The sequence below is a fragment of the Oncorhynchus gorbuscha genome, linkage group LG05 (assembly GCF_021184085.1).
Source record: "Oncorhynchus gorbuscha isolate QuinsamMale2020 ecotype Even-year linkage group LG05, OgorEven_v1.0, whole genome shotgun sequence".
NCBI classification, from domain to species: Eukaryota; Metazoa; Chordata; class Actinopteri; order Salmoniformes; family Salmonidae; genus Oncorhynchus; species Oncorhynchus gorbuscha.
The window spans coordinates 30,840,866-30,855,662 of record NC_060177.1 but is presented as its reverse complement, the minus strand read 5'-3'; the positions used below and the strand labels follow the sequence as shown (position 1 = coordinate 30,855,662).

General features: G+C 42.7%; 1 protein-coding gene across 1 annotated transcript; it reads left to right on the top strand.

Annotated features, from left to right (window-relative positions):
* Positions 1 to 4,004: 4,004 nt before the first annotated feature.
* On the top strand, positions 4,005 to 14,587 carry LOC124035084 (receptor-interacting serine/threonine-protein kinase 2-like). The gene is made up of 11 exons (XM_046348500.1): positions 4,005 to 4,314; positions 6,020 to 6,173; positions 9,867 to 10,016; positions 10,327 to 10,469; positions 10,617 to 10,666; positions 10,818 to 10,967; positions 11,403 to 11,488; positions 11,686 to 11,754; positions 11,850 to 11,991; positions 12,221 to 12,412; positions 13,057 to 14,587. The coding sequence occupies exons 1-11, from the start codon at positions 4,169 to 4,171 to the stop codon at positions 13,365 to 13,367; spliced, it is 1,593 nt and encodes a 530-aa protein (XP_046204456.1). The 5' UTR covers positions 4,005 to 4,168; the 3' UTR covers positions 13,368 to 14,587.
* The last annotated feature ends 210 nt before the right edge of the window (positions 14,588 to 14,797 follow it).

The window sequence follows — 14,797 nt, the reverse complement described above, 5'->3', positions numbered from 1 at the left end:
ACCCATGCTCTTTCCATGACATAGACTGACCAGTTGAAGCCAGGTGAAATCTATGATCCCTTATCCCTTATTAAATCCACTTCAAATCAATGTAGATGAAGGGGAGGAGACAGGTTAAAGATGAAGGGGAGGAGACAGGTTAAAGATGAAGGGGAGGAGACAGGTTAAAGATGAAGGGGAGGAGACAGGTTAAAGAAGGATTTTGAAGCTTTGAGACATGGCTTGTGAATAGGCAAGACAAAAGACTTTAGTGCCTTTGAACATGATATGGTAGTAGGTGGCAGGCGCACCGGTTTGAGTGTGTTAAGTACTGTAGCGCTGCTGGGTTTTTCGCACTCAACAGCTTCCCGTGTGTATCAATGATGGTCCAACACCCAACATCCAGCCAACTTGACACAACTGTGGGAAGCATTGGAGTCAACATGGGCCAACATCCATGTAGAACACTTTCGACGCCTTGTAGCCCGTGCCTTGTAGCCCCGTGCCTTGTAGCCCATGCCTTGTAGACCGTGCCCCGACAAATTGAGGCTGTTCTGAGGTCAAAAGGGGGTGCAACTCAATATTAGGAAGGTTTTCTTATATTTGGTACACTCAGGGTATGACGCTGTAGCTCTGGTTTACAGTAAATTTGCAGAGGTTCTAAGGAAAACAGAGTGTCATGATTGCTTAGTTGCAGGATGGTTACAGTGACTGTGTGGAAACTTGCACAACAGGGATTTTACGTGGCCCACACACTGGGTTACTTCAGAGTGACAGGGAGCAGGGTCAATGCACTGTAAAAACACGATGGAAAAGAGTGGGGGAGAATGAGGAAGTAAACCATCAAACTGATACTTATGTCTCTTTTAGCCTGTCAATGAGATGTCCATTCTTAAGGAGAGGATTGACTATATTTAGCCTACATTAGAATTGACTGTTACCAGACTTAGATACAGCAAACTGATTGTGTCCACACTATCTCCCTGTGCGTTTAATGCCCAAAGGCAGGTGTGAGTAAAACATAGTGTTAAATAAGACACAGTCACAGTTTTCATACCCACAAACATTTCAACCTACTCATTGAACACTCATACATTGTAGCCTATTGTTAAATAGCGTAACGCCCTTAAAGTAAATGGAAACAGGAATAAAGATAAGCCATGCTCTTCTCTATTTCATACCTCCATCACCTGTGTCTATCTCATCCGTCTCAACAAATATCACTTCCTCTGTGTCGGAGTCATCCAGGCCAGTCATAAAATCATCACATGGACAAAATGATGATCCAGGTCAGATACAGTACTAGTCAAAAGTTGACACTCCTACTCATTCAAGGGTTTTTCTTTATTTGTACTATTTTCTACATTGTAGAATAATAGTGAAGACATCAAAACTATGAAATAACATATATGGAATCATGTAGTAACCAAAAAGAGTGTTAAACAAATACAAATATATTTTATGTTTGACATCCTTCAAAGTAGCCACCCTTTGCCTTGATAAACTCTGAACCAGCTTCCCCTGGAATGCTTTTCAACAATCTTGAAGGAGTTCCCACATATGCTGAGCACTTGTTGGTTGCTTTTCCTTCACTCTGCGGTCCAACTCATCCCAAACCATCTCAATTGGGTTGAGGTCAGGTGATTGTGGAGGCCAGGTCATCTGATGCAGCACTCCATCACTCTTGTTGTTGGTCATATAGCCCTTACAAAGCCTGGAGTTGTGGTGGGTTATTAGATCATTTTTTGTGAGTGTTGTGTTAGATAGGATGCTATTTGTTTATTTTTTTAAGCAAAGTATAAGGGGGTTGTACTCCAGTCTAGTAGGTGGCGGTAATGCAATTCATAAAGGTCATGTTAACTTATTAATATTATCTCGTAGAACAAAACGTAATACGATCTCCTAAGCGTGTGTTAACCTCGTACCTTATTTTCACCGTTTATCCCAAGCCCTTTTCTTTCCCCATTTATTTTCGCCACACTGTAGGAATGGCTGAAAGAACAAGAGGTTAGGACTACAAGGTTAGGACTATCTCTATTAAGGTGCTGACAAACAGCGGTGGCCACTACATTTTCTATTAAGCCCAGGTGGGGGTGGTATTCTATCCAGGTGGAGAGGAGAACATGACCGTGTTCGAGAGCATCAAAGTGACTGCTTACTGACTGATCAACAAATCACCTTGCATCATAAATTACAACTCATTATTATTTGTAGATCAGTCAGTCACAATTTCTCCATGATAAACTGCTGTTTTGATCCTCTCCAACACAGCCCTTTGACTTCTGCTCTATTTTTTCAAGAAGTGCCTTTCATTGTTGACCAATCACAGTAGAAAATGTGGCATGCGTGGTGAAACGTCAGCTATGTGCAGCTGAAGAAGCTCATTCATATTATCCCATCATTCGTTGGCTAATTATTAGGCCTAATAGGCTACATTGATCATCACCAGTCAATGTTATCACACCATCACAGCTAACTTCCCCACTCTAGCTAGCTAGCTAAATTAGCTGGATAGCACAATCTGCTTACTGTCACGTTTAACAATAAAGATCATTGTTTTGTAATATATATCTTTTTTAAATAATTTCTGTTGCCTGTAAGTACGTTTAAATGCATGCTTATGTTGTTATAGCGATTATTCTTTTCGCATGTTGACAATGTTTGTTCATTTCATTGCTATGGTCACCGGTGGCTGTCGCATAGACAGTGGTGGGCTGTCGCTCTGTGTGCGAAGGCACTAGTCGCTTTGACAGGTGGTGTATTCCGCAGACTACTCTGCGACATTCCGCTGGTTGGCTGAAAACCACTTTGTGGGCACAGCGACTGGGGAGTTAACTTCTTTGGTAAAGGGTGGCTCTTTTAAGAAACTCAAATATAACATAGATTTTGATTTGTTTAACACTTTTGGGTTATTACATGATTACATGTGTGTAATTTCATAGTTTTGATCTCTTCACTATTATTCTACAATGTAGAAAATAGTAAAATAAAGAAAAACCTTTGAATGAGTCGGTGTTCTAAAACTTTTGACGGTAGTGTAAGTTGTTTTATTCTGTTATATTCCATAATTTTCTTACTGTAAAATATGTGTGTTTACTGTTTATTGAACAATATAATGAACTATTGATTTCATTTGCATGGCGCAGCCATGCAGCCGATAGGCTACACAGACCAGTAACATCATTAAACTCAAAATATGCTATTCTATTTTTCTTAGTCTTGTGTTTCTTAGAACCTGCCTAAATGAATTAATAATGGATTTCTTTGTGATGCATTTTCAATGGATTTATTAGAATATCAGCACATACTCCCACTGGTAAGCAACAGGTGCCGGCATGCAAACAGGATGTATAAGAAGGCTTATGCGGGCAAGAATTTTGTGAAAATGGAACTGTTTGAAAAGTGCTCATATAAACATTGGCCAATTTTTTTTACGGGTAACATTGTCAATTCTGTCGGAACAGTGTAGAAAATAGAAAAGTGGGTAGGCTATTGGACTACATACCCTAAGCCCCCTGTTTATATAGGGATATATAGTATATTTCACTAGTGCAGGCTTCCTGACACAGATGGCATTTAGTCAGTTGGTTGCAGCCCTTCTGCTTGGAAGGAGGGGAAAGGTACATTATGTAAACTTTTTTTTAAATGAATTTCTCAACTCTGTCCCCTAACAGCCCTTTCACTTTTGGTTGAGTTGTCAACTAACAAAACTATTCACTATGTCATTGTCATTTAGGTTAAACGTTGGGTGGGAAAAATACGAAATGCCCTCAGTTTTCCAATTAGTTTTCCACGTTGATTAAACATTGCCATGTAGATTTTGCGGGTTGAAATCACGTGGGAACTACGTTGGTTCAACCCGTTTTTTACCCGTGGGTAGTTGAATCAGGAGATGTTCAAGCCAAGTTATGTCGCTGCCTTTTATCTGTTGTTACGCCATTGCCAAAAAATGACTTCATCCCTATTTTTATAGCCTACTGTGGCTAGCCGGGATATTTCCGTGAACAAAGCAGCCAATCGTGTCGATGTACATACACTGTCTTCAGAGCACACGCGGCAACTCGATGCTTCCTGTTCAATTTGACAGTGCAGTGAAAGACAAAATACATTAATCCATGGCAGAGCAACAAGCAAGATAAAATAAAGTTGTATTATTATAGAGTCGACTGGTTTCTGTTCCTACTATCAGATGGCGGTGGAAACTGTTCATCAAGAGGATGTGCTAAATGTGATATTGTGCCGAACCAGCGCAGGCGGGTGTCTTCAGGGTACTTACAAGAGAACAGAGCTACAGGTGTCTATCAAAGTCCTCTCGTCTCGCACTGCAGGTGGAAGGTAAATTTGGCAAATCTCAAATGCAATGACAAAATCTCTCTCTCAAGTCAAGAGGCTTTATAGGCATGGAAAACATGTTTTCATTGCCAAAGCAAGTGGAATAGATCATAAACAAAAGTGAAATAAACAATCAGAAATTAACAGTAACTTTACACTCTCAAAAGTTTCTAAATAATAGAGCCATTTTAAAAGTTGTGTTACGAGCCATGTACAGTGTTGCAACAATATGCAACTAGTTGAATTAGGCTACGAAAGGGAAAATAAGTAGACAGATAAATATAGTATGTATTTACAATGGTGTGTGTGATTTTCTGACTTTATACACTGTACTCTTTGAGAGAGGTAGTTAGCAAAACAGTCCAAAGACCCCTCAGAGACACCAATACTCCTTAGCCGGCCCACAAGAATGGAATGGTCTAATGTATCAAAATCTTTGGCCAAGTCAATAAACATAGCAGCACAATATTGCTTAGAATCAAGGGCAATGGTGACATGATTGAGGACCTTTAAGGTTGCAGTGAGACATCCATAACCTGAGCGGAAACCTGATTACACACCAGAGAGAATGCTATAGACATCAAGAAAGCCAGTCAGTTGATTATTGACAAGTTTTTCCAACACTTTTGATAAACAGGGCAAAATAGAAATAGGTCTATAACAGTTAGGATCAATTTGATCTCCCACTTTAAGTAAAGGACGAACCGTGGCTGGCTTCCAAGCAATAGAAATCTCACCATAAAGGAGTGGCATGTTACAAAGGTTCGATATAGGCTTGGCGATGATAGGGTCAGCAACCTTAAAGAAGAAAGGGTCAAGTTTAAGGAGCTCCTTTAGCACCTCGGACTCAGTGACTGCCTGCCAGGAGAAGGCCGAATATCATTAAGGCCAAATATCATTCCAGTTTGCTTCGTTTTTTTTGTTAGTTCTTTCCAATGTGTCAAGTAATTATCTATTTTTATTTTCTCATGATTTGGTTGGGTTTAATTGTGCTGCTGTCCTGGGGCTATGTCGTGTATTTGTGAATCATAGCCCCATGACCAGCTTGCTGAGGGGACACTTCTCTAGGTTAATCTCTCTGTAGGTGATGGCTTTGTTATGGAACGTTTGGGAATCACTTCATTTTAGGTGGTTGTAGAATATAAAGGCTGTTTTAGCCAGATCCTAATTGGGATGTTGAATTTTATGTTCATTTTGATGGCTTAGAATGCCCCTACTTTGTCTCTCAGATCATTCACCGCTTTGTGGAAGTTACCTGTGGTGCTGATGTTTAGGCCGAGGTAGGTGTGTTTTTCTGTGTGCTCTAGGTCAACGGTGTCTAGATGGAATTTGTATTTGTGGTCCTGGCAATTGAACCTTTTTTAGATCCCCATTATTTGTATTATAGGTGCTGCTGTAGGCCCTTGTTGGGAACAGAAGCACCAGATCATTAGCAAACAGTTAACATTTTACTTCAGATTCTAGGAGGGTGAGGTCGGGTCTCTCTCTCTCTCTCTCTCTCTGTCTCTCACACACAACTTTCCAAAATATTTTTAAAAAATCTGACACATTGTGGTTACTTGATTAGTGTAAACAAAAGCCTTGTGAACCAAGACCACTGCAGCGGGTGCGTGTCTGTTTGAAGGTTTGTGTGTTTTTATGCGTTTACTGTATATGTGTGCATAGGTTTGTATGTGGTGTGTTTACTGTGTGTTCCGTTCTTCCCCAGTAAGTGGACTGAGTGGATGAGAGATGTGGCTGTGGTCAGACAAGTCCATTCAGAGCGGGTTTTGGTTCCTCTGGGTGTGTACGAGGCCTGGTGTCTGATGGGCCTGCTCTATGACTGGATGCCTGAGGGCTCTCTACACTCTCTACTATACCAGGTCAGTGTTATATATGCGCGCTCAGTCTAACTCAAATATGAATATGCCTGTATAGTGTGTGACAGTAGGCTAATTGATTCATCTAAGTTGGTTCTACAGCTTCCCTGTGTTGCAGCATACAGTAGACACAGAGTACACCAAACATTTTAAAAAAAATCCTAATATTGAGTCGCTCTTTGCCCTCAGAACAGCCTCAATTTGTCAGGTCATGGACTCTACAAGGTGTCGAAAACATTCTACAGGGATGCTGGCTCATGTTGACTTCAATGCTTCTCACAGTTGTGTCAAGTTGGCTGGATGTCCTTTGGGTGGTGGACCATTCTTGATGATCACGGGAAACTGTTGAGCATGAAAAACCAGCAGCGTTCAAATCAAATCAAATCCAACTTTATTTGTCACATACACATGGTTAGCAGATGTTAATGCGAGTGTAGCGAAATGCTTGTGCTTCTAGTTCCGACAATGCAGTAATAACCAACAAGTAATCTAACTAACAATTCCAAAACTACTGCCTTATACACAGTGCAAGGGGATAAAGAATATGTACATAAGTGTCAGGATTTGGCCAGGGTTGTTCCGTTTTTTTTGTCTAGATGCCCCCATTGTGCCTTTTGACCTTTTGGTTTTCCCTTGATCCCCATTATTATTTGCACCTGTGCCTCGTTTCCCCTGATTGTATTTAAACCCTTTGTTTTCCTCTGTTCTTTGCTCTGTGTTTGTATGTTAGCACCCAGCCCTAGTACTCTGAGAACTCTTGTTGATCCCGGTGGACTCTCTTGTGGAATTCTGTTTTTTTTGTTCTTGTTTGTTTGTTTTTTGAGTATCTTTTGAGGCTTTTTGTGCTTTACCTTCCACCTTGTGGATTTACCTTTTTTGTCTTGGAGGATTACCTTTGTTCTTGTAGGATTCCTTTTGAGGTTGTGGAGTTACATGTTTTCCTGAAGAACTTCACTTTTTACTTCATTAAATACACCGTCTCAAGTACTGCTGTGTCTGCCTCATCTTCTGGGTTCTGCCGACTATTCGTGGCTCAGTTGGTTAAGTGACTGTTTCTCACTCCGGAGACCCGGGTTTGTAACTGGGTCCTGACACATAAGGATATATGAATGAGTGATGGTACAGGGCAGCATACAGTAGATGGTATCGAGTACAGTATATACATATGAGATGAGTATGTAGACAAAGTAAACAAAGTGGCATAGTTAAAGTGGCTAGTGATACATGTATTACATAAGGATGCAGTCGATGATATAGAGTACAGTATATACGTATGCATATGAGATGAATAATGTAGGGTAAGTAACATTATATAAGGTAGCAATGTTTAAAGTGGCTAGTGATATATTTACATAATTTCCCATCAATTCCCATTATTAAAGTGGCTGGAGTTGGGTCAATGTCAGTGTGTTGGCAGCAGCCACTCAATGTTAGTGGTGGCTGTTTAACAGTCTGATGGCCTTGAGATAGAAGCTGTTTTTCAGTCTCTCGGTCCCAGCTTTGATGCACCTGTACTGACCTCGCCTTCTGGAAGATAGCGGGGTGAACAGGCAGTGGCTCGGGTGGTTGATGTCCTTGATGATCTTTATGGCCTTCCTGTAACATCGGGTGGTGTAGGTGTCCTGGAGGGTAGGTAGTTTTCCCCCGGTGATACGTTGTGCAGACCTCACTACCCTCTGGAGAGCCTTACGGTTGAGGGCGGAGCAGTTGCCGTACCAGGCGGTGATACAGCCCGCCAGGATGCTCTCAATTGTGCATCTGTAGAAGTTTGTGAGTGCTTTTGGTGACAAGCCGAATTTCTTCAGCCTCCCGAGGTTGAAGAGGCGCTGCTGCGCCTTCTTCACGACGCTGTCTGTGTGAGTGGACCAATTCAGTTTGTCTGTGATGTGAATGCCGAGGAACTTGAAACTTGCTACCCTCTCCACAACTGTTCCATCGATGTGGATAGGGGAGTGTTCCCTCTGCTGTTTCCTGAAGTCCACAATCATCTCCTTAGTTTTGTTGACGTTGAGCGTTCTTGACACAAATCGGTGCGCCTGGCACCTACTACCATACCCCGTTCAAAGGCACTCAAATATTTTCTCCTGCCAATTCACCCTCTGAATGGCACACACATAATCCACGTATCAATTGCCTCAAAAAAAGAGAATCCTAAAAATCCTTCTTTAACCTGTTTCCTCATCTACACTGGTTGAAGTGGATTTAACAAGTGACATCAATAAGGGATCAAATCAAATCAAATTTATTTATATAGCCCTTCGTACATCAGCTGATATCTCAAAGTGCTGTACAGAAACCCAGCCTAAAACCCCAAACAGCAAACAATGCAGGTGTAAAAGCACGGTGGCTAGGAAAAAGTCCCTAGAAAGGCCAAAACCTAGGAAGAAACCTAGAGAGGAACCAGGCTATGTGGGGTGGCCAGTCCTCTTCTGGCTGTGCCGGGTAGAGATTATAACAGAACATGACCAAGATGTTCAAATGTTCATAAATGACCAGCATGGTCAAATAATAATAAGGCAGAACAGTTGAAACTGGAGCAGCAGCACAGTCAGGTGGACTGGGGACAGCAAGGAGCCATCATGTCAGGTAGTCCTGGGGCACGGTCCTAGGGCTCAGGTCCTCCGAGAGAGAGAAAGAAAGAGAGAATTAGAGAGAGCATATGTGGGGTGGCCAGTCCTCTTCTGGCTGTGCCTGGTGGAGATTATAACAGAACGTGGCCAAGATGTTCAAATGTTCATAAATGACCAGCATGGTTGAATAGTAATAATAGTAAGGCAGAACAGTTGAAACTGGAGCAGCAGCATGGCCAGGTGGACTGGGGACAGCAAGGAGTCATCATGTCAGGTAGTCCTGGGACATGGTCCTAGGGCCCAGGCCAGTTGAAACTGGAGCAGCAGCATGGCCAGGTGGACTGGGGACAGCAAGGAGTCATCATGTCAGGTAATCCTGGGGCATGGTCCTAGGGCTCAGGTCCTCCGAGAGAGAGAAAGAAAGAGAGAAGGAGAGAATTAGAGAACGCACACTTAGATTCACACAGGACACCGAATAGGACAGGAGAAGTACTCCAGACATAACAAACTGACCCTAGCCCCCGACACATAAACTACTGCAGCATAAATACTGGAGTCTGAGACAGGGATCATACCTTTCACCTGGATTCACCTGGTCTATCTGTCATGGAAAGAGCAGGTGTTCTTAAAGTGTTATACACTCAGTGTATCAACAAACTGGTGGACAAACTGGTGGTCGATAGATGCACATAAAGTTAGTCAAGTAATGTCCTTCTTTTGATTTCTTTATTTACAATTCCTGTGTCTTCATGGAGACCAGTGCTGTGCTTGTCGCCCACATGTTGTGCCTGGAAAGCCCCTGGCAGATGCAAAAAGAGATTTATCTTTCATCAGCACTGTCACTGCCTTATTTACACTAAGAGCTCTTCCTGTTTCAGGAGAAAGTTCAGACAGTAGACGTGACACTGCACATGATTTAGTCTATCTGTGGTTAAACTGTATTTACACACAGTAAGTTGTGTTGTGGTCATGTTGAATTCTATAGTATTTTCAGTTCACAATTTCAACTTCGTGTTGTCATGTGCTTTGTTTTTCAGTTCCCTTTTTTAAATTATCCATTATAATGAAGTGAATAGATTTGATACTGCATCTTTTGAATGATTGTAACCTTTGTTATCTCTGTCAGACCCAGCTGTATCCAGGTCTACCCATGAGTTTCAGGCTAGGCATCCTATTAGATGTGGCAGAGGGGTTGTGCCACCTCCACTGCATACCAGTCCCCCACCAGGCCCTGAAACCCACCAATGTTCTCCTGGACCAGCAGTACCGGGCCAAGGTAGAGAACAGTGACTGATAACTGACCCATTCCTGTACTACAGAGACTCAAGTCTTCTCTCTGAGTGGTGAAACTAATGTGAGAAAGAACTCCCTTTGATTGATAGTATATGATCCATGGGATATGGTGTATTGTGAACAGTTGCAGGTGTAAGCTTTACAGTGTACGTACGTGGGTTTGAGTCTGTGTTCGAGCAGGTGTTTTTTGTCGGTTTGTGTGTGGGTGTTTATGTTCATCTGTGGGGGTGTTTATGCTTGTGTGTGTTGTCGTTTATGTTCATCTGTGTGGGTGTTCATGTTCCTACCCCCAGGTGAGTGACTGGGGCCTGCCCAGGGAGTGGAGGGTTGGCTACTCTCTCTCTGAGGGAGGGGGGCCATGCTTCAGGGACTTGGTGTACCTGTCTCCTGAGGCCCTGACTGGCACCACACCCACTGTGGAGGCAGACATGTACAGGTGAGGTCACCGTTCATGATCCTGCCACTTCAAACAGTCATAGTCACCAATTACATTTACCAGGTGGGAAGGATATGTTTACCACTTTTCTACAGATGCCTTTACTAATGACCATGCAGTTACCCAATGAGCATCTTCTCTCTTTAGCTTTGGTGTGCTGCTGTGGGAGACGTTGAACAGAAGACAACCATGTGAAGGTGTTTCCATTTCTTTCCGTCTATTCAAAGTACAACTCTGTTTCTATCAGCAGAGACTAGGTTATACCTGGCCGAATATATCATACAGTCTCAATATTTTATTACATTTGTCGTTTGTAACACATCATTGTCATTGTCTATGCCCAAGCAGATTTGCTCCAGCTGCTTTCAGGTGATGATGGGATTGGTTCAGGCCTGAAGGATGAGCTGCTACCCAAGCATGTACCCCACTGCCATACCCTCTCTCAGCTGATGACCAACTGCTGGAGCACTAACCCACACAGCCGTCCAACAGCAGAGGGTAAGTCTGTCTGTGAGGGTGAATCAGAGTGTAGATAGACAATGGTGAAGAGAGCAGCTGTGCCTGGTCTTTGTGATCTCTCCCTACAAGTCCCCCTTCCTTGACTGCTTACCTTACCTGCCTGTTGAGGACGAGTGACAAGCAGAATCACTTGCAGCACCCACTTCCTCTCTGCTCCACATGCCGAGACTGAGAGATACATTCCCATACCCTACTTCTGCCACTTAATCAATAAGACTCTGAGTCTTCTCGTCTAAATTGTGTTCAATTGTTTATTTTCTGGTGTTAGTTCATATCCGTGTATTTCCTTGCCTATGACTGCCATGTGGGTATTTAAAAAAAATGGAAACTTTTGGTGCGTTATGTTCAATGTGATGTTTACTTGGCAGGACATCTTTCTCATGTCCTCTTCTTTCTCTGGCTCTCTGTCCACAGACTGTGCACTGGAACTGAGGAGCGTCATAGCAACCTTTGATCCCGATGCCATGACAAGGGCTACCCTCAGGGTGAGGGAAAGCAAGGTACAGTTCTATTACACTCCGACGTCCGATATTCTCTGTTTTCACAAGCCTGATCTGCTATCAGTTTGTTTTGACTGAGGAAATCAGGATCTGTTTCATGTGCTTTTAATCTCTCAACAGTTATTACTGAAAACAGTAAATAGACCAGTCACTAATCATGAGCAAACATGCGTATGTGTTTTCTGTCCCTTTACCAGGAGAGGGCGCTACATGACTCTAAAATACATCCTGTGAAGGACATTCCCATTGAGATGAACAACCTAGAAGTGAGCTTGGTTCACATTTGTTTGTGATATTCTGATTGTACTTAATGCTTGTGATGTCTTACATTGAAATCAATATTTACTTATCTCATTACTAGGCCTGCGCTGGTTCCGGAGACACTAAATGTGTGGGCAACAAGACACTGCCCTTTCCACAGACTCCCTGTCCTAGTGAAACGCTCCCTAATCCCCCTACAGCCATATATACAGGGGAAGCACCCCAGAGGAAGCACTGTCAGGGTAAGAACTTCAAACTGATTGATAATGAGAGCAGTTTGTGAATATGCTCAGTTTGTTGTCAGTGAAACCACACTGTTGTTTATCTTCAAACTGATTGATAATGAGAGCAGTTTGTGAATATGCTCAGTTTGTTGTCAGTGAAACCACCCTGTTGTTTATCTTCTTTATTAAATAGTAATTAATTGATATCGTATCTTGAACAGTCTAACAGCAACTTGTCTCTCCCCAGACTGTGTGTCTGGCTCTGTGGTGTCTTCCACCAGTCCCAGATGTCCCAGCAGTGGACCGGGTCCTGAGCATTCCAGAGGGACAGAAGGCGTCTCCCAGGGACAGAAACTCAGCCCACCACCCCCACTCTCCTCCAGTCCCTCCAAAGCCCTCAGACAGAGCCCTCTCAACCAGCCCACTGCCAGCTTCCATGGTAGAAAATGTGTTTAAGCTTAGACCTCCCACCTATTACCCAGTTTTGTCTGCAAACGTATGTACAGTGCCAGACTGTAGCTATCTAGAATTGACTTATCTTTCTCTAGTGTGTCTAAAATGTTGCTGAAAAAGGTGAAGACAAAGTAAAGCAATATGAAAATGAGTAGACGTTACAAACAGTGCCTCCATGTGTGTGTTTGTATGTGCACAGTAAGCAGTTTGGGGGATTGCTGGTTTCCTGCATAGCCATCCTTTCACAGTCTTTTCAGTGTCCAATGCGTTTCCTCCCTTGAGGATATTTGTTTCTCTCTACAAGTTGTCTGTTGTCCCAGTAAATGCTCTGAGTCAAAAACATTTTGTCTTTTTAAAAAGCAATACATGGCTACTAGACATTTATGATTGTGACCAGTGTGTTGAATAAGAGGGTAACTTGTCTAGTAGGGCTATGAATCTACGATAGGTATTACTGTCTTTCACATCATATAGCTACAGCTTGTCTCTCGTCCTCTTTCTCTGAGTTGTCCAGGTATTTTTCTAAAAGTCCTCTCTACACGATTTGTGTCTTATGAGTGTTTGAGAGAGATGTGATATTATAGCTCTTGTGTCATCCCTGAAACTTCACCCTCCCTTCTTTGTCCGCAGCTGCACGGTGTGTGTCTGCGACTCCAGTGGTGGTGAGCTATTGTCGTATGCTGCGCGAGAGACGTGAAGGCATCATTCGAGGCATGACGGAGGGACGACTCAACAACCTGCTGGATGTGCTCATCTCACGTCGAGCCCTTCCCCCAGAGGCCTTTGAGGTCATCTCTGCCTCTCTGACACTGAACTCTCGCACACGCTCCCTACTGGACACCTGTGCCTGTCAGGGGGAACATGCAGCTTCCCTGGTAGCTACCACCCTCGGTCTGATGTCCATTGCCACCAATCGTGGCCCTCCACAGATGCCTCACTGAAGGTGGATGGATGGTTATTAGAATGGGGGGTTGTGTAGTGAAGGGCCCCTAACCAAATGTATCTGTTCACGGTTTATCGTGTCATACTGTATCTCAGAGCGTGTCAATTGAGACTGGAGCCTTGGAATGAAGAGCTGAGGAACCCTAACCAAATCTATTCTATACTCACTCAGGTCTAATACAGACCACGGTCAGTCAGAGTGAATATCAATTGGAGAACCTGAGATTGCTAATTTCATCAGAACAGCTGCAATGACTCATCTATATCCATAGAGATCCATGTTGGGGACACACCTGTCCATTCCTTTGATAAGTCTGAGTATTCAGAGTGGTGCTACCTCCTGAAGTTGATGTTAAATAAATGTTTGATTAGAGGAAGCTTCTGTGACAGTCAATTGATAGAAACAATCGTGTTGGAGAGAAACCAATGAAAGTGAATAGCTGTGTGGATGATTAATCTGCTTTGATCATGTTTATGACCCATCACTAGTGATAATGAGTGTTAACTATGTGTTGAGGGACTACTGAGCTAGCACACAAAACACAGTTTGTTCTATATTATATGCTACATTTTCTGTGTTGTGTTTTGACCTTGACTTTTGACCCTCTCTCTGCTTTGTGGGTAATTGTGTGGTGCCACAATGTTGCTCGTCTTTTGACAGCCTGTCTGTAAAGTACATATTGTACGAAACTGTATGTTCAAAATAGTTTGGATTGTCCTGTTCAGCACTTTCTGACTTGGTATCTTGAAACAAGATTATTATTTGTTGGTTTATCAGATAAAATAACGGAATTTGAGTCTCATTTTATGCCACTTTTGTTGGTTATTTGTGTTTGTAAACCTGTTAAATCCTTGAACCTATAGGTCATTATCACATTCCCCTCAGGGTACCCTTTGATTTTGTTGCCCATCTTGCGCAACAAGCCTTTTAACAGCACATGTCTAATTGCATGTCTGGTGTTCACACTGCACCACCGGCTTCACACAGTACCAATTGTCACACAAGTAGAGTCTAAAGACGTTTATGTACTAAAAGGGTAAAAAAGGGGTCTTGTCAAATGAGAGGCCCAGTGAAGTATTGGCCATAGTGTACAGATGTATTTGTTGTTGGTCTGTTTAACATCATGCTGAGGACAGAAGACAGTACTTTCCCCAAGCACTGTCTGTGTGAATAGCCTAATGATTGGAATATTTGGAGTTGTATAATAAAGTAAATGAATATGTAACGACATGATTAGATCAAGACTCCTCCTTGACACTCAAGCAGCTCTTTTCTTGTTGGTTTTTGAGTTCATGCACTCAGAAACAAAGGCAGATGTTTAATAAAGGCTGTCATTTTCATCCAGTGGCTTAAAGTAGGTCTACTTCTAGAATTGTTGCCTATTACTGTTGCACTCAAATATATGGCCCACTGAGCACACACTTGTAT

Excerpts from the sequence above, each read along its gene's own strand:
- LOC124035084 (XM_046348500.1), top strand. The coding sequence starts at position 4,169 with ATGGCGGTGGAAACTGTTCATCAAGAGGATGTGCTAAATGTGATATTG. Across the intron at positions 4,315-6,019 it reads TCTCGCACTGCAGGTGGAAG|TAAGTGGACTGAGTGGATGA; the intron begins GTAAATTTGGCA and ends GTTCTTCCCCAG. Across the intron at positions 10,017-10,326 it reads ACCAGCAGTACCGGGCCAAG|GTGAGTGACTGGGGCCTGCC; the intron begins GTAGAGAACAGT and ends TCCTACCCCCAG.